At 49.6% G+C, this 22,938-nt stretch overlaps 1 protein-coding gene across 3 annotated transcripts in view; it reads right to left on the reverse strand.

Moving 5' to 3' along the window:
• Window positions 1-22,938, reverse strand: part of ASB1 (ankyrin repeat and SOCS box containing 1) — a 91,355-nt gene that overhangs the window by 52,958 nt on the left and 15,459 nt on the right. For 2 of the 3 annotated variants that reach the window (XM_064286441.1, XM_064286440.1), the window contains exons 4-5: window positions 18,548-18,933; window positions 11,137-16,974 (exon numbers count right to left, since the gene is read on the reverse strand). In XM_064286441.1, coding sequence (XP_064142511.1) covers window positions 16,847-16,974; window positions 18,548-18,933 — 514 coding nt within the window. In that variant the 3' untranslated portion in view covers window positions 11,137-16,846. Of the gene's footprint in view, window positions 1-11,136; window positions 16,975-18,547; window positions 18,934-22,938 lie in introns of those variants that run through there. The other variant, XM_064286442.1, reaches the window with a different exon arrangement.

Consider the following 22,938-nt stretch of genomic DNA (forward strand, 5'->3'; position numbering starts at 1 on the left):
GTGAAGGAAGGTTTGGGTCACTTCATTAAGAACCCCAACTAGCTGAGGTTCTGGCTGACAGCAAGGGAAATATGGAATGAGAAATGAAGAAAGCCATAGATATCAACCGTGACCCCATGACCAATTACAGAAATAAGGACTATAGTTTTCGTTAGATGCCATCGAGTCAGTTCCGATCCTATGTACAACAGAACAAAACACTGCCTGGACCCGCGCCATCCTCATGATCGTTGTTATGGTTGAGCCCATTGTTCCAGCCACTGTGTCAATTCATCTTCTGAAGGTCCTCCTCTTTTTTGCTGACCCTCTATATGTACAGCAGTTTTACATATATATATATATATTTTTTTTTTTACTTAACCGTATTGTTTATTTGTATATGCTGATCATTTTCTTTGCTCTTCTTTCCATTATTTTTGCACAGATTGTTGGAGGTTAACTTTACAGCTCAGTCCTCAGTAATAGTATATTCAGCAGGACTGTAACTGAATTTGAGAAGTAATTTATAGAGCTGATAATGAATATGATGACTGTTGGGACTGTGTTTACTTAATTTGGGGAAACAGTGATAACTACTTCACTTGTACAAAGAAAGCCTGTACGTTGTTAGGTGGAAACACAGAGTTGTTTCAAGTATATATAGAGGGTGTATATAAAAGCTGAGTAGACAAACGCGGAGCTGTTCGAGTTATCAATTTATTGCCTCTCAGCTCCAAATCCATTCTTCACTGCACTCATACTGGATCATTTCTTCCTTACCAGGTGGCATGATGTTAAACTTTGTCAGGAGAAGGTGCTGGAAGGACACTTGGAGAAGTAAGGGGCTCTGTCCCTGGTTCCACCGTGCTGTCCTTCCTTCTTGCTCCTGAGGCACTTGGCTGGCATGTGCGACACCCAGTGGAGCCCACCCCCAGCAAGTCTCAGCAGCACCCCAGCAGGTAGCTTTCTGGTTGAGTTCTGCAGTGTCCCCGCTGGCTTCCCATAGCACTTCTGCACAGATGGCTTCCCAGCACTCCCGGGAGACCAATCTGCACCATCCAGCTTCCCAGCAAGTTCAACAGCACCCTCTGCAGGCAGCTTCCCAGCGAATTTCTTTGGCGCCCCCGCAGATGGTTTCTGGCCCACCAGCCTTGGCCCTCCAAATAGAAACAAACTGCATGAACTTCCCTGCCCTGTAGTGGGCTGCAACCACCATAAAATCTTTAGATTATCTGCTCTGACAGTGACCGTGGCTATAGGCAGGGGTGGATTAGCCGATAGGCAAGTAAACACAGTACTCACCTTGCTTACCAAATCATCTGTGGTGAACAATTTCACATTTTTTCACCACATCGAAGATTCTACTTCTAGTTATGGCTAGCATCTGTCTCTGTCCCAATCCCACAGCACCTTCCTACAAAATCAAAGCCTCTTTTCAAATTTACTATCCTGACAGGGCAGATGACCCAGTAAGCAAGATAAAGAAATTTCCAGTGCTAAATCAGAGCATACCTTTGACTGAATGCTTTCCCATATTCCATACATTCATAAAGACTTTATCCAGTGTGAACTTTCTGATGCCGAATGAGCCCAGAGATGTAGCTAAGGGTTCTGCAATATGTACTGCACTAACAACGCCTTTCTGTGTGAAGCTTCTGGTGCCGAACGAACGTGTACCCTTAGCTAGAGGCTTTCCCACATTGGCTGCAAGCATAGGTTTTTCTCTAGTGGGGATTCTCTGGTATTAAACAAGCATGTGTTTTGAGCATGAAGGCTTTCCCACATTCACTGCACTGTAAGGCCTTGCTCCAGTGTGAACTCTCTGAAGCTGAATGAAGCTGGGGCTGTGGCTAAAGAACTGTCCACATTCACTGCATCCACAGACCTTGTTCCAGTGCGAATTTTCAAGTGTTCAATAAGGTTGAAGCTTTGGCTAAAGAATTTCCCACATTCAGTGCACTCCTAAGGTCTTTCTTCAGCACGGATTCTCCAGTGCTAAGATTAAGCCTTTGGCTGTGTATTTGCAGCTGATGGCTTTCCCACATCTGCTACACTTAAAATGGCTTTTTCCAGTGTAAAAGGCCTCCCCACCTTCGGTGCCCCTGTGTGGCTTTCCCCCACTGTGAGTGGCCTGGTGCTCAAGCAGTTCAGCACTGGTTGGGAAGTCCTTGCCATTCTCTCTGCACCAGAAAGGCTTCTCTGACATGTGGACCTACAGCTCTTCACAAACAAGGCACTGCCCTTCTATAGCATTTCTCTCTCTGTGCTTCTTCTTGTGCTGATTTACACTGAAGCTGAAGCCTCTCCCAAATGCCCTGCACATGTACAGATCTTCCCTGGGGCATGTTCCCTGGTGTTGAGGCAGGGCAAAACATCTTTCAAGACTGGGCCACGCAACTCACACGCACGGGCCTTCTGAGTGGATGGGCCTGCCCTGGGAGTCTTGACCTCAGACACTCTTAGAAAAGCACCTTGTTCAGAAGATGCCTTGTCCTACACTCCAGCAACAATCCAGGAAGGCCAAAAAGGCAAAGTCCTCCAGCATCACAACACAGAAGACTCCAAGCCTTATAAAGGAGCCTCCACTCTTCCAGGGGGAAGTACACAGCCACGTCCTCAGCGGCCACACAGCCCTGTGCAGTCCATAAGCACTTCTGCCTCCACAGGAACGCCAGCAAGGAACCCCCCAGAGCCAGTCCCCACTGAGCACTTCAGAGTGTGACTGGGTGACATTCAAGAGCAGACAAAATGACCAAGAGGAGGGCACCGGAAGTCTCATCCCAAGGTGGCCCACATGCATAGAAACACTCCTTCTGTGTCTTCACTGGCCCAGCGCCGCATGGCACACAGGCACACAGCCTTCAACATCACAAGGGGCATTGGCAGATGCTGTTTCCAATGGGACAGGCTTCACTTCCCCCTAAGGAGACACACTAAGATTCCCAGGATCTGCAGTGAAACGCCATTTCCTGCCAGGATGATGGCTGCTGTGCTCCCAGGTCAAGCCCCTCCTTCAATCAGTTTTGATGTTGTATTTTCCGAAGAATTTGTTCATTTCTTCTAAATTTTCACATTTAGTTGTTTATACTTTACCATCTTTTAGTATTGCGTATGTAGAAATGCCCCCGTTTTAACTGTGATTTGGATGTTCTTGTCCTGATTAGACTACCTTGGAGGTTCATCATTATTGCCCTTTAGAAAGAACCAGTTTTTTGCTTTGTTACTGCCCTCTGCTGTACATTTGTGTTTTTTAATGAACTTCTGCTCTTTACAGGTATCTCCCACTTAATATCAGCAATATATCCCTGAAAATTAGATGTTATGTGTGAAGGCATAGTGGTTAAGTACTATGGCTGCTAACCAAGAGGTCGGCAGTTCGAATCTGCCAGGCACTGCTTCGAAACTCTATGGGGCAGTTCTACTCTGTTCTATAGGGTCGCTATGAGTCAGAATCGACTCAACAGCAGTGGGCTTGGGGTTTTTTGGTGTGTGAAAAATCTAACCAGGAGCCTATTTTCCAATGGGGGAAAAACTGTTACTTGTCAACCCCAAACTTCCAATTTCCTAAAAAATAGGGCACAGTAAAAACATTTACAGAAATACAGGTGTGCGCATACCCACATACACATACCCAAAATTAATGTTTAGATTAGCTAGTGGTTTATCTAAATTGCTAATTTATAAAAGAAGCAAGATTTTAATTACTCTTTCTGCTTTTCTGATCGCCATCAATTTCTGCCTTTTCTTCATCTTTATCTTTATTCTCTTTTAGCTTGTTATTTTCCCACTTGTTTTAATTGAGAATTGAATTCACATTATGCAATTATTTTTACACATGTCTGTCAGTTTGTTGTACTGTGGGGGCTTGCGCGTTGCTGTGATGCTGGAAGCTCTGCCACTGGTATTCAGATACCAGCAGGGTCACCCAAGGAGGACAGGTTTCAGCTGAGCTTCCAGGCTATGACAGACTAGGAAGAAGGACCCGGCAGTCTACTTCTGAAAAGCATTAGCCAGTGAAAACCGTATGAATAGCAGCAGAACATTGTCTGATATAGTGCCGGAAGATGAGCCCCTCAGGTTGGAAGGCACTCAAAAGATGACTGGGGAAGAGCTGCCTCCTCAAAGTAGAGTCAAGCTTAATGATGTGGATGGAGTAAAGCCTTCGGGACCTTCATTTGCTGATGTGGCACGACTTGAAATGAGAACAGCTGCAAACATCCATTAATAATCGGAACCTAGAATGTACAAAGTATGAATCTAGGAAAATTGGAAATCGTCAAAAATGAAATGGAACGCATAAACATTGATATCCTAGGCATTAGTGAGCTGAAATGGACTAGTACTGGCCATTTTGAATCAGACAATCACATAGGCTACTCTGCTGGGAATGACAACTCGAAGAGGAATGGTGTTGCATTCATTGTCAAAAAGAACGTTTCAAGATCTATCCTGAAGTACAACGCTGTCAGTGATAGGATAATATCCATACGCCTACAAGGAAGACCAGTTAATACAGCTATTACTCAAATTTACGCACCAACCATTAGGGCCAAAGATAAAGAGAAGATTTTTATCAGCTGCTGCAGTCTGAAATTGACCTAACATGCAATCAAAATGCATTGATACCTACTGGTGATTGGAATGCGAAAGTTGGAAACAAAGGAGAAGGTCAGTAGTTGGAAAATATGGCCTTGGTGATAGAAACAATGCCGGAGATCGAATGATAGAATTTTGCAAGACCAATGACTTCTTCATTGCAAATACCTTCTTTCACCAACATAAACAGCGACTATACACATGGACCTCGCCAGATGGAACACACAGAAATCAAATTGACTACATCTGTGGAAAGAGACGATGGAAATCATATCATCAGTCAGAACAAGGCCAGGGGCTGACTGTGGAACAGACCATCAATTGCTCATATGCAAGTTCAAGCTGAAACTGAAGAAAATCAGAGCAAGTCCACGAGAGCCAAAATATGACCTTGAGTATATCCCACCTTGGTGGCATAGTGGTTAAGTGCTACAGCTGCTAACCAAAGGGTCGGCAGTTCGAATCCACCAGGCGCTCCTTGGAAACTCTATCGGGCAGTTCTAGTCTGTCCTATAGGGTCGCTATGAGTCGGAATCGACTCAACGGCACTGGGTTGGGTATATCCCACCTGAATTTAGAGACCATCTCAAGAAGAGATCTGATGCACTGAACACTAGTGACCGAAGACCAGACGGATTGTGGAATGACATCAAGGACATCATCCGTGAAGCAAGCAAGAGGTCACTGAAAAGACAGGAAAGAAAGAAAAGACCAAGATGGATGTCAGAGGAGACTCTGAAACTTGCTCTTGAGCGTCGAGCAGCTAAAGCAAAAGGAAGAATTGATGAAGTAAAAGAACTGAAGATTTCAAAGGGCCTCTCGAGAAGACAAAGTAAATTATTACAATAACATGCAAAAAGCTGGAGATGGGAAACCAAAAGGGAAGAAAACACTTGGCATTTCTCAAGCTGAAAGAACTGAAGAAAAAAGTCAAGCCTCGAGTTGACATAGGGAAGGATTCCATGGGGAAAATATTAAATGACACAGGAAGCATCAAAAGAAGATGGAAGGATACCTCACACCACGCACAAAAACTAACTCCAAGTGGATCAAAGACCTAAACATAAAGACTAAAACGATAAAGATCATGGAAGAAAAAATAGGGACAACCCTAGAAGCCCTAATACAAGGCATAAACAGAATACAAAACATTACCAAAAATGATGAAGAGAAACCCGATAACTGGGAGCTCCTAAAAATCAAACACCTATGCTCATCTAAAAACTTCACCAAAAGAGTAAAAAGACCACCTACAGACTGGGAAAGAATTTTCAGCTATGACATCTCAGACCAGCGCCTGATCTCTAAAATCTACATGATTCTGTCAAAACTCAACCACAAAAAGACAAACAACCCAATCAAGAAGTGGACAAAGGATAGGGACACATACTTCACTAAAGAAGATATTCAGGCAGCTAACAGATACATGAGAAAATGCTCCCGATCATTAGCCATTAGAGAAATGCAAATTAAAACTACGATGAGATTCCATCTCACACCAGCTAGACTGGCATTAATCCAAAAAACACAAAATAATAAACGTTGGAGAGGCTGCGGAGAGATTGGAACTCTTATACACTGCTGGTGGGAATGTAAAATGGTACAACCACTTTGGAAATCTATCTGGCGTTATCTTAAACAGTTAGAAATAGAACTACCATACAACCCAGAAATCCCACTCCTCGGAATATACCCTAGAGATACAAGAGCCTTCACACAAACAGATATATGCACACCCATGTTTATTGCACCTCTGTTTACGATAGCAAAAAGCTGGAAGCAACCAAGGTGTCCGTCAACGGATGAATGGGTAAATAAATTGTGGTATATTCACACAATGGAATACTACGCATCGATAAAGAACAGTGACGAATCTGTGAAACATTTCATAACATGGAGGAACCCGGAAGGCATTATGCTGAGCGAAATTAGTCAGAGGCAAAAGGACAAATATTGTATAAGACCACTATTATAAGATCTTGAGAAATAGTAAAAACTGAGAAGAACACATACTTTTGTGGTTACGAAGGGGGGAGGGAGGGAGAGGGTTTTTTATTGATTAATCAGTAGATAAGAACTGCTTTGGGTGAAGGGAAAGACAACACTCAATACATGGAAGGTCAGCTCAATTGGACTGGACTAAAAGCAAAGAAGTTTCCGGGATAAAATAAATACTTCAAAGGTCAGCGGAGCAGGGGCTGGGGTCTGGGGAACATGGTTTGAGGGGACTTCTAAGTCAATTGGCAAAATAATTCTATTATGAAAACATTCTGCATCCCACTTTGAAATGTGGCGCCTGGGGTCTTAAATGCTAACAAGCGGCCATCTAAGATGCATCAATTAGTCTCAAGCCACCTGGAGCAAAGGAGAATGAAGACCACCAAGGTCACACGACAACTAAGAGCCCAAGAGACAGAAAGGGCCACATGAACCAGAGACCTACATCATCCTGAGACGAGAAGAACTAGTTGGTGCCCGGCCACAATCGATGACTGCCCTGTCAGGGAGCACAACAGAGAACTCCTGAGGGAGCAGAAGATCAGTGGGATGCAGACCCCAAATTCTCATAAAAAGACCATACTTAAGGGTCTGACTGCGACTGGAGGAATCCCGGCGGCAATGCTCCCCAGACCTTCTGTTGGCACAGGTCAGGAACCATCCCCGAAGACAACTCATCAGACATGAAAGGGACTGGTCAGCAGGGGGGAGAGAGATGCTGATGAAGAGTGAGCTAATTAAATCAGGTGGACACTTGAGAGTGTGTTGGCAACACTTGTCTGGAGGGGGGATGGGAAGATAGAGAGAGAGGGAAGCTGGCAAAATTGTCACGAAACGAGAGACTGAAAGGGCTGACTCAATGGGGGAGAGCAAGTGGGAGAAGGGAGTAAGATGTACGTAAACTTACGTGTGACAGACTGATTGGATTTGTAAATGTTCACTTGAAGCTCCATCTTTTTTTTTTTAATTAATTAATAAAAATTAATTAAAAAAAAAAAAAGAAGATGGAAGGAATACACAGAGTCATTATACCAAAAAGAATTAGTCGATGTTGAACCATTTCAAGAGGTGGCATATGATCAGGAACCAATGGTACTGAAGGAAGAAGTCCAAGATGCTCTGAAGGCATTGGTGAAAAACAAGGCTCCAGGAATTGATGGAATATCAACGGAGATGTTTCAACAAACAGATGCAGCACTGGAGGTGCTCACTCGTCTATGCCAAGAAATATGGAAGACAGCTTCCTGGCCAACTGACTGGAAGAGATCCATATTTATGCCTATTCCCAAGAAAGGTAATCCAACCGAATGTGGAAATTATAGACCAATATCATTAATACCACATGCAAGCAAAATTTTGCTGAAGATCACTCAAAAACGGCTGCAGCAGTATATCAACAGGGAACTGCCAGAAATTCAGGCCGGTTTCAGAAGAGGACGTGGTACCAGGGATACCACTGCGGATGTCACATGGATCCTGGCTGAAAGCAGAGAATACCAGATGGATGTTTACCTGTGTTTTATTGACTATGCGAAGGCATTCGACTGTGTGGATCATAACAAACTGTGGATAACACTGCGAAGAATGGGAATTCTAGAACACTTAATTGTGCTCATGAGGAACCTTTACATAAATCAAGAGGCAGTTGTTTGGACAGAACAAGGGGATACCGATTGGTTTAAAGTCTGGAAAGGTGTGCATCAGGGTTGTATTCTTTCACCACACCTATTTAATCTGTATGCTGAACAAATAATACGAGAAGCTGGACTATATGAAGAAGAACAGGGCATCAAGATTGGAGGAAGGCTCATTAACAACCTGCGTTATGCAGATGACACAACCTTGCTTGCTGAAAGTGAAGAGGACTTGAAGCACTTAACTAATGAAGATCAAAGACCACAGCCTTCAGTATGGATTAGACCTCAACATAAAGAAAACAAAAATCCTCACAACTGGACCAATAAGCAACATCATGATAAATGGAGAAAAGCCTGAAGTTGTCAAGGATTTCATTTTACTTGGATCCACAATCAACACCCATGGAAGCAGCAGTCAAGAAATCAAAAGACGCACTGCATTGGGCAAATCTGCTGCAAAGGACCTCTTCAAAGTGTTGAAGAGCAAAGATGTCACCTTGAAGACTAAGGTGCACCTGACCCAAGCCATGGTATTTTCAGTTGCATAATATGCATGTGAAAGCTAGACAATGAATAAAGAAGACCGAAGAACTGATGCCTTTGAATTTTGGTGTTGGCGACGAATATTGAATATACCACGGACTGCCAAAAGAATGAACAAATCTGTCTTGGAAGAAGTGCAGCCAGAATGCTCCTTAGAGGCAAGGATGGCGAGACTGCATCTTATATACTTTGGACATGTTGTCAGGAGGGATCAGTCCCTGGAGGAGGACATCATGCTTGGCAGAGCACAGGGTCAGCGGAAAAGAGGAAGACCCTCTACGCGGTGGACTGACACAGTGGCTGCAACAATGAGCTCAAGCATAACAACGATTTTAAGGATGGCGCAGAACCAGGCAGTGTTTCATTCCGTTGTGCACAGGGTCACTATGAGTCGGAACCAACTCGAAGGCACCTAACAACAACAACAACAATTATTTTTATTGATATATTTAAATCTGAATTTCCCTCTGCTGCTTTAAATGTAACCCCCAAATTGACAGTGTTTCTCCATGTTATCTCTTTTAAGAAATTCTCTAATTTTGTTTTCCACTTTCACCCAAGTGTTGCTTAATAGATATTTTAACTGCCAGATAAAGGGCCCTTTTTCTTTTCGTAACATGTTGTTATACTTTCTAGTCTTATCGTACTGTGATGAGTGTTGCTCTGTGTATTTCTGCGTGATATGGGTGTGTAACAACTTCCTGGTTTTCAGTTTTAGGCCTTTTCTATTGACCTCTCCTGTGGAAAATGAAACTTAGCTTTTACTCACACACACAAACACACACACGTTTCCCATCTCCCATACCTCCCTAATAGAGTGCTATTGTAATACGGTTCCTCCTGATTGTTGACATTATTAAAACTAAAAAAAAAAAAAAAAGTTGCCATTGAGCCAATTAGGATTCATGGCAACTCATGTGTTTCACAGTAGAAATGTGCTCCATAGGGATAGTCAATGGCTGTCTTTTTGGAAGTAGACTGCCAACTCTTTCTTCTGAAAAGCCTCGGGGTGGCCTCCAACTGCCAACCTTTTGGTTAACTGCTGAGCTCTTAACTGTCTGTCCACAGGACTATGTAAATGCTAATCACAGCTGTCACAGCTGTGTCATGCTGTATACTGTGATTACTTTTTTCTTTCTTACCCAACTTTTGTTTTCCTTGGAGTTATGTTTCTTGGTTTTCCATGTACTTGTCAATAATTCAATCCCAACTTCCTATCAAATCCCTAAATCTAATTTCCTTGTCAATATGTTCAGATGCAACAGGTGCTTTAACAATTAAATCTTTTCTGGAGCCTTTTAACCTCTAATCTACACTGGCTGCCTTCCACGCCTGGTTTACAGCCGCCATTCTGAATTCTCCTTTCATCATTTTCCGGGGTAGTCATATTGCCTCTCTGTGTTGGATTCCCCATTTCCTGTATGCCATGTCTTCTCCTTTTTGGGTTTACTCTCTCATTTTGGTGGAGCACATCCTCCAGTAATTTTCTAAGAAAGAAGTGTGTGGAAAATGAAAATTTTAAGACCCTACGTGTCTTTAGCTTGACTTTTAATCTAGCTAGAAATAATTTTCCTTCAGAGTTTTGAAAGTAAAATGCTACACTGTTTTACTTTCCAATGTTGCTGATGAGAAGTCCGGAGCTATTCTGATTCCCAGTATTTTTTATGCGACCTGTTTATTCTCTCCAGGGTAGAATTTTTCCTTACAATGGTGTTTCTTGGCAAAATTCTTTCTTCTTCCATAGTGTTGGCACTTGGTTAGCCCTTGGAATTTGGAAATGCGCAGTCTTCATTTCTCAGAATTGTCTCAAATTACTGTATTTTTTTGCAAATAACACACCCATGTGAAAGTGTTCCCACACACACAACGTGCATAGCAACCCTAGGAAAATGTGCAGGGTTGTGCAATTGACAAAAAATGTGTGCGTTATTTGCGTAAAAATACAGTATATGTTGGAATCCACCGTAACATCATCTAGTACAAGCATCTCTTTGGCCACATTCACTATCGGTATCTTCAGGTGTTTCCTTCCAGATTGGTGAGAGAAGTCTCTGTTCCGTTTCCTCCCTAGAGGATAAGAGCCTGAATGCCGGGAGCCCCAAAGCCAAGTAGGGGGTCGAGAGCAGAGGATTTTACCTACTGAAGGCTGAACACGGCACCCTCCTTTCAGTCTCCACTGGGCTGGAGAAGGGACAACTACACAACTGTGTGGAGTGGAGAGTTTGAAACAGGCCTTAACCAATTCTCCTGATTTTAACCCTTTACCACAACCACTTACAGAGGTGCCTGCGGCTGCCAGCAGAAGAGGTATGGGGGTTTCAGGATGTGAGAAATGAGGAAAAGATCTGAAATAGCAGGTAGAGAGACATGCTAGGGACTCATCTGGAGATAAATAAGTGTCTTTATTTAGTTCATTCATTCCTGGGTTCATCCCAAATCTTAACAAAATGAGTCACGTATAACAACGGGGCCAGAGACAGCTGTCTCGTCCACATTCTCCACCTCCTTACCCCACAGAACGACGCAGAGACAACGTCACCTTGCTCGAAAGCCACAGGTTTCAGATACTTTTAGGGGCACAACTCTCTTCAAACCAGAAACCCCACTAAGTGAAACAGGCCAGTCAAGCAGTGTACACCTGTGGAGCATTCTGAGCACGGCCATGGACCTCCAGGGCCCCTCAGAAGAGCTTAAAACTTCTGTTTTAAAGAGGTTCTTCTCTCTAATCATCTGAAATCTTCCAGAGAGCAGGCCGCTTCTACCTGAAGTGCACACACCACACCTTCTTGAGAACATTTCTACCCATTAAGATAAACAGCCCACAAAAAATAAGGCATGTTTGAGAACTCGAAGGTAAATAAAGCATTTATTAAAGTCACAATGGCACATCAAAGGTGTCCACCATACTTCTGAAAGCTCTGAACTCGGCACAGAGGCAAAAACAGTCACGGTCCCAGCTGCTGCAGCACACAGAAAGGAGGAACTGACGGCTGCTAGCGAGCACTGCCTTCAACGAATCTCGGGCACACAGGCCCCACTGCACGTCACAGCTCACGTGCCAAGAGCCAGCAGCAGCAGTGCACGCTGCGCGGACACCACAGCAGAGCAGGGCCACTGCTGGCTAAGTTACAGCACCATACTGCAACCTGACCCGTACACAAGGTTAGTAAGTACCACTCAACCTGGGCTTCCACACGTTCATACAGTGCTTGGCACATCTGAGAGACCTTGAAATCAGAACACCCTAGGAAGGAAGGACCCCCATGCACCCCAGACACTGAGCAGTTATGTGTTAAGGCAACAGGAAGGGGCCCCCTCTACACCACCCCAGCCTCCCCGTCCTCTCTGTGCCTAGAATTTATAGGGTGTTCCTCAAGTCACTGCACGACTCAGGATCTGCACGCCCCCTGTGACGTGAACCTCACTAACCACTGATGCCCCCATACCAATTATTTTATTTCACACCAAGGGACTCGGGTATGGGGGCGGGGAGGAACGGAAGGAAGGGAGAGAGGGAAGTGCCACGTGACCAAATGCAGACTTCCCAGGCCCAAGATCCAGACGTCTGGAGGCCAGGCCTGGTCACCGCGTGGCGAGGTGGCCGAGCAGGAGCCTGCAGCCCCAGTGCCAGCACTGACCCCTGCTGCCATTACCACAGGAGGTGCCACAGGCGCCCAGGCCTGAGGTAAGGGACAGTTCTCCTGGAGAAGGCCATACAAGCTCCATCTCTCTTGGATGCAGGGGCGGCCAGAGGTCTGAACTGCAGAGGCTCTTGCTCATTGGTGCCAGGACACAGGGATACATGCCCTACAACTGTGCACAGTGACCCTGGAACCCATTCTTGGACTGCGAGGCAGTGGACACGCTGCGATGCCTCCGACAACGATCCAAGGAGACTATCTCACCAATAAGTAGACATACACTATAGCTAGACCCCTGGTTCCCCAACTTGGGAATTTCAGAGCCTGGCAAACTTAAAAAATATATATGTATATATATCACCCTCTACTAAAACCTTCATTACATAAAAGACATTTTATCACCTAAAGCAGGAAGGACATCATCTCAGAATAAAAGCCAATCCTTTAGCCGAATAAACTTGACTTCATCAATAATTCATCACATTGCCCTGACTCTTCTCTGTAGAGTGCCCCCTGCCGCAGGCCACACGCTGCCCTGTTGGCCTGTGAAGGCCTCAGGTGCACACCTCTGAGGACAGGGACAATAGCTGATGACTGCATTTACATTGCACAGGACTGCGAGGGCACCAAGTGCTATCTCAGGCATTCTCTCATGTGTGGCATTAACACCCCGGGAGACAGGCACAGGGGCACTCCACCCATAGGGAAGTACAGCCTCCGGTGCCAAAGGCCACGTGGCCTCACCACACAGGTAAAAGCAGCGAGGCTCAGAGCACGAGGGGCTCCCTCAGGCTTACTCCCCACTTTGGGCAGCCCTCTGTTTGCTCTATGTTCCTCTTTCTAATTTCTCAGGAATCTTTCATTTGAAGAATGAATTCACAGAAAGAAAAACTTAAAATGATGGCATTTACACCTGATAATAGAAACACATTCAACATCACTGTGTTCTTTTAAAATCACTTATTTTAAGAAATGCATTTCTGCTGAGCTTATCAAATGTCAATGCAGAAGACACAAGCCTCACTGCCTTTGATCCTTCTGCGGAACGCAGCAAGGTATAAATAAATAAATACATAAATAACACACGCCACAGAAGGCACTGAGCACGCGTGACGCAGGTGGGCTTTTGGGAATACATCGAGCCTCCTCCCCCGGATATGCTGAGGCTCAATTCCCAGAACCCTCAGGAGTACCACTGCTGCCCCTACTGGTCCACCTGCTCACAGTCGACATGCACCACCCAGGCCCCCAGGGCTCCCCGGGTGCGTGAGGACCCTCGGCCCGGCCCTGCTCTTCCATCATGCCGCCTCTCTGGGGAGCCCCCGCAAGTACACCCACATTTCCTGGCCATGTGGGACGCGGGGTGCCCAGGGATACAACACGACTGTGCACAGCGGGGCTGCTCTTCCCTACTCTGAAGCCCACCTTTGCCAACGGCATGGTCACGACAACAAGCGCGAACCTTCAACAGTTTCCCACACTCTCCTCAGATCCGTGCAGGATCTTATTTCACCAAGAGACTGAACTTCAAAGCTGGTGGGTCCAGGAAGATCAGCAACGGCTGGCCTGGGTCACGAGGCAGCTGAACCTGTCCTCTGCAAATGAAGAACTGAGGCCCGACACTCTGCGACCAGCCCCAGGCACACAGTATCCAGGGTAAGGCGGGGAGGGCCTGGCCCTCAGCCCCCCTCCACAGACACAGGACCTCCCTGGCTGGGTCTGGGCAAGGCCCCACTGTGAGGGATCAACATGGCTCACTCCTTCTAGAGACCATGGAGAGAGGGCTCGTGCCCCAGACACAAGCCCACACTTGCTTCCCTGGCCACAGGAACAGAACCACACTCCAAGTTGGGCCAGGGAACCACACTCCAAGTTGGGCCAGGGCCCGTCTCTGTGTGGCCACAGCGTCACACCAGCATGGGTGGGACTCAAGCCCTGGCAGCGTTCAGGTGCTGCTTTCCAGAAGGTCTGAGAACAGAACTGCCCTTCCTTCAAGGGGCAAGGGGAGGGTGAAGAGGCCTTGTCCTCAACATGCCCGTGGAGGACACGCAGCGGGCGGACACAGGCGTGCCCTGTGGAGAGCACAGCAAGAGGATGTAGGCATGTCTCGCAGGACAGAACAGCCGGAGTACTCGGGCGTGCCCCGCAAAGCAGAGAGCCAGAGGACACAGGCGTGCCTCACAGAGAGCACAGCGGGAGGACTCGGGTGTGCCCCGCAGAACGAACAGCCAGAGGGCACAGGCGTGCCCCACAGAGAGCACAGCAGGAGGACTCGGGTGTGCCCCGCAGAACGAACAGCCAGAGGACACAGGCGTGCCCCACAGAGAGCACAGCAGGAGGACTGTGGAGGCCACACAGAGGGAGGATGCAGGCGTGCTCTGAGCCTACACAACAGCCTACCTAAAGAAACCCTCCCTTTTCTCCCTGGAGCCAAATGGGCAGCAGGAGGAGGGGCTCAGGGCTGAGAAGAGCTTAAGGTGGGTGAGCTCACCACCCACCCTGGAGCCCCCCTCAGCCCGGCCAGGAAGTGAGGGCCACGGCCTATACGTGCTGAGTGGTCTCATCCATCTCAAACTTTCAGTCCTTCCTGCCCCCAGGCAAAGCCCTGCCTCCCTCTGCTCCTGCCCCAGCCTAAGGCTGGCCCTAGTGCTCCCTAAGTGCCACAAAGAATAGGCCCACTACCCCAGGGTTACAGCTACCCAGGACGGGGACATGGCTGTGGTGCCCCCTCAGCCGCCACAGCCCGCAACCCTCTCCCCTCTGAGGGCCTCTCTTGACTCAATTCAGCCCCACCCCAAAACCCTCCTGGCCAAGGCTGCAAGCTCTGAGTGAGCCCAGCCAACATGGGGCCCCGTCCCCTCAGGAGCAGCGCACAGCCCAACCTCAGGCCCCAGGAGTCAACCCCGCATGTACACAGCTGTCCCAGCTCAGACGACATCATTTCAGCTGACAGCATTCAGTCTTCCCGAATCACCCGATGGCCTCACCATGCCCCCAGGCCTTCACACAGACATGAAGGTCAGCCTGGGCAACCCGGCAGAGCTGTCCACGGCACATGGGGGAGGTGAGGGAGGGGCTGTGCAGCGCCACCACCATCTGACCAGCTCACATGCGGATCGATGTGACATTGCACCTTGAATTTCTCTTACTACGGAAAAGTCTAAACAGATTTGAAACCTGCTGTTCTAAACACTCCCAAAGTCCGAGGACCACTCAATGGTCCTCTGAGGCCTCAAATTATGAGACTACACGGGAGTGCAGAGACACCGCCCGCCCCCTGCCAGTGACGAAGCAGCCAGGGTGTGACAGTAAGCCCTTCATCGAGAGCCCACACGGCCAAAGGCACCTGGCCAACCACCAGGCCAGCTCTCCCCTCTCCCACAGGCAGGGCAGCCAGAGGCGTCTGCCTCGCTGCTGGTCCCTTTCTGAGATGCTGTGAGCAGGTACCAAGACACTTAGACCCAAAAAGGTGAACAGCAACCCCCTAGCCACCAGGCGTTCTGTGCCCAGGACACAGGGCAAGCAAGACAGGAGACCACAGCAGCTGACAGGACTTTCCACTCTTGGTATGTTCAGGTCCAGGAGACAGGCCACAGGCGTTTTCTCCTTAGAGCTGGCAGTGAGTGCTGTTGGGACAGTCCTTGGTCCAGCTGCAGGCAGTCATTTCCTGGCTAGTGCGGCATGGGCCTCCCCAAACCAACCACATCCGAAAGCTCCCTACGATGGACGGCAGAGCCTAGAGGCCTGTGGGCGCGTGGCCAGGCATTGTCATCTCCTCAGAGTCTGCACAGACGCACGCATCAACTGCGATAACGTGGTCAAGCCGTGCAGCCAGGAAGCCATCCCTGAAGGAAGACGACTGACCCGACACCCCACCACAAGGAGAGAACCCTGACGTGGTGGGAGTGGGGGTGTGACACATGCCACCTGTCGGTGAACCCCAGGAGCAGGGAAAACTGCCCTGAAGAGTTCACAAGCTGCATTTCTGTTCCCCACTTCTTTCCACCAAAACTCGCCATGCACGGGGAGATCAGTGAGCAGACGCCCCTCAACAGTGAGGTTTGGAATCTGAAAGATGCACAGAATCACAGCCCTGCAGAGTGCTAGGTGTCTTCCCAACCAGGAGGGTTAGCAGGCCTCCAACTTCGGCCACCACCTGCACACGTTCCACGGCCCATCTCACTAATACGCAACTGTGACAAGCCAGAAGAGGTATATTCAAGAAGACCAAAATTAACTTCTGTCCGGGCCTCTTCGCTGACAATGACCTTGGACTGCCCAGTGCCCCAAGCACCTGAAACGGAACTGCGACCCACGAGAACAAGGCCACTTCTTCTCTGCCACAGCCAGAGGGGACAATCGGGGAGCACAGGACGTGGGTCACAGGGCGAAGAACCACTGTCACCGCAGCACTTCTTCTTCCTGCCTGTCACCAATGGCTGCGTGTTCTTCCTACTCGTAAAGCAGAAACTTCTTTATGGGGTCTGGCAGAGGCAGTGAGGGAATCAGATGAAGTCGGTACTTGCCCAGAGCCTGCCTCACGGCCACGCGGCACAAGCCCAGCAGGGTCCTGGGGATACCTAGAGCATCAGGGGAGGAGGAAAACACAGAAAGGGAGGTTACTCCTCAGCCTCTGCAAGCAAAAGGTCGCTGGGGCTGACAGACAGAGCCCACTAACCCCTGCCAACTCTCTGCTCTGAGTGGGGAGAGCCGGTCCTGACCAGGAAAGTCTCCTTAGGGACAGACTCCTTCCACCTGCAGCAGATGTGGCCCTCCACTGCCACCTATGGGACCACAGCATCTGCTCTCAGGAGACATCAACTCCGTCTGGCCGCAGTTAAGCTCCTAAACAAAGAAACAGAGCTGACCGCTGAGCAACGAACCCTGCCTCCAGACCCTTACCCTGTCAGCTATGCCCTTGGTCAACCACGGGGGCTCTGAGGGAGGCGGGGGAGGCTGTCACGCTGGCCGTGAGGGGACAGGCAGATGAGCTTGGCTCTGGGTCAAGAGAGCCCAGCCAAGGGTCAGCCTGAGCGAGTGACGAGGGCGCCAAGTGGATATTCACCATCACAGGCAGCTCTGTTCTCTCAAGGAGCTCAACTTACCACAAGACAGCTATTTTTAAGAAGGTGAATAACAAGGGTACATTTTAAATGAACTGGTTTAGAAAAACCTGATAACAAAAGAGAACAAGGAACTTAAAGCTCTGGGAGGTGAGGGCTTAGACAGAGGCTGTTAACTCGGATGCCCTCAAGACCCAGGCGGGAAGGCCACGCGGGCCGGCGGAGGAGAGAGCCTCCGGGGACAAGGCCAGGGGCCAGCCCCAAATCCAACTCTCCTGCTAGCATTCATTAATTGGGTAGCAAAACTTTTCTTCATGAATAAGCAAAACGCAGACTTTATTCTAACCGAAGCAGACTTATCACAGCAGACTCTAAAATCCTGGTGTCTGAGTGGAGTTGGAGGAAGAAGGGCCCCAGAAGAAGGGTGTGAAATTCCTATACGGCATCATTTAAAGCCGTCGTTTCTGCTAAGAATTTGGGGTCACAAAGGAGAGCAAAAGAGTAAAGAGGATGTAATTCTAGGAATTCTGACAAAAAGCATTTTTACGGGTTTGCTTATATCAACTCTTGGTATCTAGGAATCTAAAAAAGAGAAAACCTGTCTGGAAGACCATTCTGGAAAATGTCTAGTCCTAACCAAACTCCCACCTAGCGCTTAGAGGTTTTTTAAATAACACTACATCCCTGTGACAATGTTGGATACGTGGCCATCAGGCCTTTGTCAAAACCCACGGGACTGCATGTACAGCCCAGAGAGGGAGCTCTAAGGTGAACCCCAGTGCACACTGGGACATTAGGTGGTGCTAACGTGTGTTACAGTGCGTTAACACTACGCCTAGTAGTACATGAACAGTAAGGTATCACTCCTGAACTTAAACACACCACGCAAACGCAAACCATCAACAATAGGAGAAAATGCATGTACTGGGAGAGAACACACACAGGAACCCACCGCACGTCTTTTCCACAAACCTAAAACTCCTCTCAAAAAATCAAGTCTATTAATTAAAAAAAAAAAAAAAAGCTATATCCTGGATCATCCACTCCACACAGACTAGAAGTCGGACCCGCGCCAGACCCAGCCACTTACTTCGGGCTTCTTTAAAGACCTGCAGGGCCTCAGGGTCCACCTTCCTCCGGCCCCTCGACTCTGGGCCCAGGGACTCCCACTTCACCAGGCTCAGGTTGGCTCCGAACTCCACCAGCAGGCTCACAAAGGCTGCCTCGCAGCCGTGGCGCAGCACAGCGTCCATGACGCATCCGGGCGAGCCCCGGTAGAAGCCCTGCGTGTTGACAGGACCGTTGCAGTTGAAGTCGGGGTTCGCCCCTGCCTGAAGGAGCAGCTTGAAGCACTGGAGGTTGTGGTAGGCAGCACTGATGTACAGGGGGCAGACTACCAGGGAGGTGAGCCTTCGGGAGAACGGGGGCCGGACCTCGGGAGTCAGGTGGTGGTTGACGTCAACGTCGGCCCCGTATCTGAGGGAGAGGGAGGGAACACAAGGGATCAGCCCTGGCGCTGGACTGACCCCAGTCAACTAAGGTTCCCACGCCACCCTGAGGAGACGGTGAGCAACAGCACCACTAGAAACCTCCTTACCACCCACGACAGCCAAGGTGCAAAAACAGCTGCGTGTCCCGGAGTGAAGGAGATGTCCCCAGCTCATCGTGAGTGAGAGCCGCAGGTGAGGAAAGAGCGCATGTGGTGCACTACTGCTCACCCGAGGAAGGAGGGTGCAGTACGTACGTTTAAGACACACACAGACACGGACGTGGATTTGCTCATTCTTTAACAACGGACGGAAACCACAAAATATGAATGACTGTCTACAGGGGAGGGAAAGAGCGGGCTGAAGGGAACAATAACAGAAGCTAGACTGCTTTTACTATATCTCATTTTACAGGCTTGACTCTGGAACCATGAAAATACCTTATGCAGTAGAACAAGATGAAGTAATGAAGCAACCCCTAAAAACTGAAAGCAAAATGAAACAAGGAGCCCAGCGGTGCCACAGTGCGATGCGTGCCGGATGCTTGTCCCTTAGGCACCACTAAGCTTCAGCCTCTCGCCCAGGAAGCACAGCACGGCAATGGTACCCTCCTCAAAGGCAGGACTCACAGCAGGCCACAAGGTAGTCCACATGGCCGCCCACCTGTCCTCTCCTGACCCCCAAGTGACCGCTCGGATGTGAGGACAGGAGTCTCGCCTTGGCAGGCGCTGAGCTGCCTGACGTGGAAGCCTCCTGCTCCCCCAGGGGCGCTGTCTCCAGTGACTCTACAGCACAGCTCTCAGGCTCCCGACCAGGCTGCCTGTCACTGCGCTTGGCAAAGCCCAAACACATGGCTTCCTATCAGGCACGGAGGATTCCCAGGGTGGCACGACAGTTAAGCTCTCAGCTACTACCCAAAAGGCTGGCAGTTCAAACCCATCCAGACACACTTTGGATGAAAGGCCTGGCGATCCACTCCTGAGGTCACGGCCACAGAGAACGCTACGGAGCACAGCTCTACTCTGACACCCGTGGGGCCGCCACAAGCTGCAGTGGACTCAAAAGCAACTAGTCTGCTTGGTTTGTTTTGTTTCTGATCAGGCGTTTATGGAGTTCTCCCAGCCCAAATGCAAACCACCCACCAGGGGTTACTTCTACTCTAAGCAGGGGTTGGCACCATGGCAGGGAGGGCAGCCTGACTCAAGTGTCAGTCCTGGCAAAGCGAGCAGGGCACCGTGAAGGACAGCTGCCTGGCGTGGGGCTCCATCAGTGCCCGAAGTGGTAAGGAGAGCAACTCTCCAGGGGAGGAAGACCCTGGCAAGAGGAGACTCTGACACCCACTTAGGGAGGGGAGCGAGGTTTCTCACGCCGGGAAGAGAGCAGTGGATCTGAAAGAGGAGAAAACAAGGATGAATCCTGGGTTAGACTGGACGGGAGGTTACTGCTGCGAGCTCACAACTGTCAATACATCCAGACGCAGAAACACAGACGTAGTGTACGCACACACGCAGCCTGAGATCTGTCCACCTGGGGGCCTGGAAACAGCGATGCCCCAAATGCAACACGCTCTCCCGGCGTCCAGGTCTTGCTTTCTGAGTTCCACCCTCCACTACAACAAGCTCTCCCGGCGTCCAGGTCTTGGTTTCTGAGTTCCACCCTCCACTACAACAAGCTCTCCCGGCGTCCAGGTCTTGGTTTCTGAGTTCCATCCTCCACTACAACACGCTCTCCCGGCATCCAGGTCTTGGTTTCTAAGTTCCACCCTCCACTACAACACGCTCTCCCGGCGTCCAGGTCTTGGTTTCTGAGTTCCACCCTTCACTACAACAAGCTCTCCCGGCGTCCAGGTCTTGGTTTCTGAGTTCCATCCTCCACTACAACACGCTCTCCCGGCGTCCAGGTCTTGGTTTCTGAGTTCCACCCTCCACTACAACACGCTCTCCCGGCGTCCAGGTCTTGGTTTCTGAGTTCCACCCTCCACTACAACAAGCTCTCCCGGCGTCCAGGTCTTGGTTTCTGAGTTCCACCCTCCACTACAACACGCTCTCCCGGCGTCCAGGTCTTGGTTTCTGAGTTCCACCCTCCACTACAACACGCTCTCCCGGCGTCCAGGTCTTGGTTTCTGAGTTCCATCCTCCACTACAACACGCTCTCCCGGCGTCCAGGTCTTGGTTTCTGAGTTCCACCCTCCACTACAACACGCTCTCCCGGCGTCCAGGTCTTGGTTTCTGAGTTCCACCCTCCACTACAACAAGCTCTCCCGGCATCCAGGTCTTGCTTTCTGAGTTCCACCCTCCACTACAACACGCTCTCCCGGCGTCCAGGTCTTGGTTTCTGAGTTCCACCCTCCACTACAACACGCTCTCCCGGCGTCCAGGTCTTGGTTTCTGAGTTCCACCCTCCACTACAACAAGCTCTCCCGGCGTCCAGGTCTTGGTTTCTGAGTTCCACCCTCCACTACAACAAGCTCTCCCGGCGTCCAGGTCTTGGTTTCTGAGTTCCACCCTCCACTACAACACGCTCTCCCGGCGTCCAGGTCTTGCTTTCTGAGTTCCACCCTCCACTACAACACGCTCTCCCGGCGTCCAGGTCTTGCTTTCTGAGTTCCATCCTCCACTACAACACGCTCTCCCGGCGTCCAGGTCTTGGTTTCTGAGTTCCACCCTCCACTACAACACGCTCTCCCGGCGTCCAGGTCTTGCTTTCTGAGTTCCACCCTCCACTACAACACGCTCTCCCGGCGTCCAGGTCTTGGTTTCTGAGTTCCACCCTCCACTACAACACGCTCTCCCGGCGTCCAGGTCTTGGTTTCTAAGTTCCACCCTCCACTACAACACGCTCTCCCGGCGTCCAGGTCTTGCTTTCTGAGTTCCACCCTCCACTACAACACACTCTCCCGGCGTCCAGGTCTTGGTTTCTGAGTTCCACCCTCCACTACAACACGCTCTCCCGGCGTCCAGGTCTTGGTTTCTAAGTTCCACCCTCCACTACAACACGCTCTCCCGGCGTCCAGGTCTTGGTTTCTGAGTTCCACCCTCCACTACAACACGCTCTCCCGGCGTCCAGGTCTTGATTTCTGAGTTCCACCCTCCACTACAACACGCTCTCCCGGCGTCCAGGTCTTGGTTTCTGAGTTCCACCCTCCACTACAACAAGCTCTCCCGGCGTCCAGGTCTTGGTTTCTGAGTTCCATCCTCCACTACAACACGCTCTCCCGGCATCCAGGTCTTGGTTTCTAAGTTCCACCCTCCACTACAACACGCTCTCCCGGCGTCCAGGTCTTGGTTTCTGAGTTCCACCCTCCACTACAACACGCTCTCCCGGCGTCCAGGTCTTGGTTTCTGAGTTCCACCCTCCACTACAACACGCTCTCCCGGCGTCCAGGTCTTGGTTTCTGAGTTCCACCCTCCACTACAACACGCTCTCCCGGCGTCCAGGTCTTGGTTTCTGAGTTCCACCCTCCACTACAACACGCTCTCCCGGCGTCCAGGTCTTGGTTTCTGAGTTCCACCCTCCACTACAACAAGCTCTCCCGGCGTCCAGGTCTTGGTTTCTGAGTTCCACCCTCCACTACAACAAGCTCTCCCGGCGTCCAGGTCTTGGTTTCTGAGTTCCATCCTCCACTACAACAAGCTCTCCCGGCGTCCAGGTCTTGGTTTCTGAGTTCCATCCTCCACTACAACAAGCTCTCCCGGCGTCCAGGTCTTGGTTTCTGAGTTCCATCCTCCACTACAACAAGCTCTCCCGGCGTCCAGGTCTTGGTTTCTGAGTTCCATCCTCCACTACAACACGCTCTCCCGGCGTCCACGTCTTGGTTTCTGAGTTCCATCCTCCACTACAACACGCTCTCCCGGCGTCCAGGTCTTGGTTTCTGAGTTCCATCCTCCACTACAACACGCTCTCCCGGCGTCCAGGTCTTGGTTTCTGAGTTCCACCCTCCACTACAACAAGCTCTCCCGGCGTCCAGGTCTTGGTTTCTGAGTTCCATCCTCCA

The sequence above is a fragment of the Loxodonta africana genome, chromosome 6 (genome assembly GCF_030014295.1).
Source record: "Loxodonta africana isolate mLoxAfr1 chromosome 6, mLoxAfr1.hap2, whole genome shotgun sequence".
NCBI lineage: Eukaryota > Metazoa > Chordata > Mammalia > Proboscidea > Elephantidae > Loxodonta > Loxodonta africana.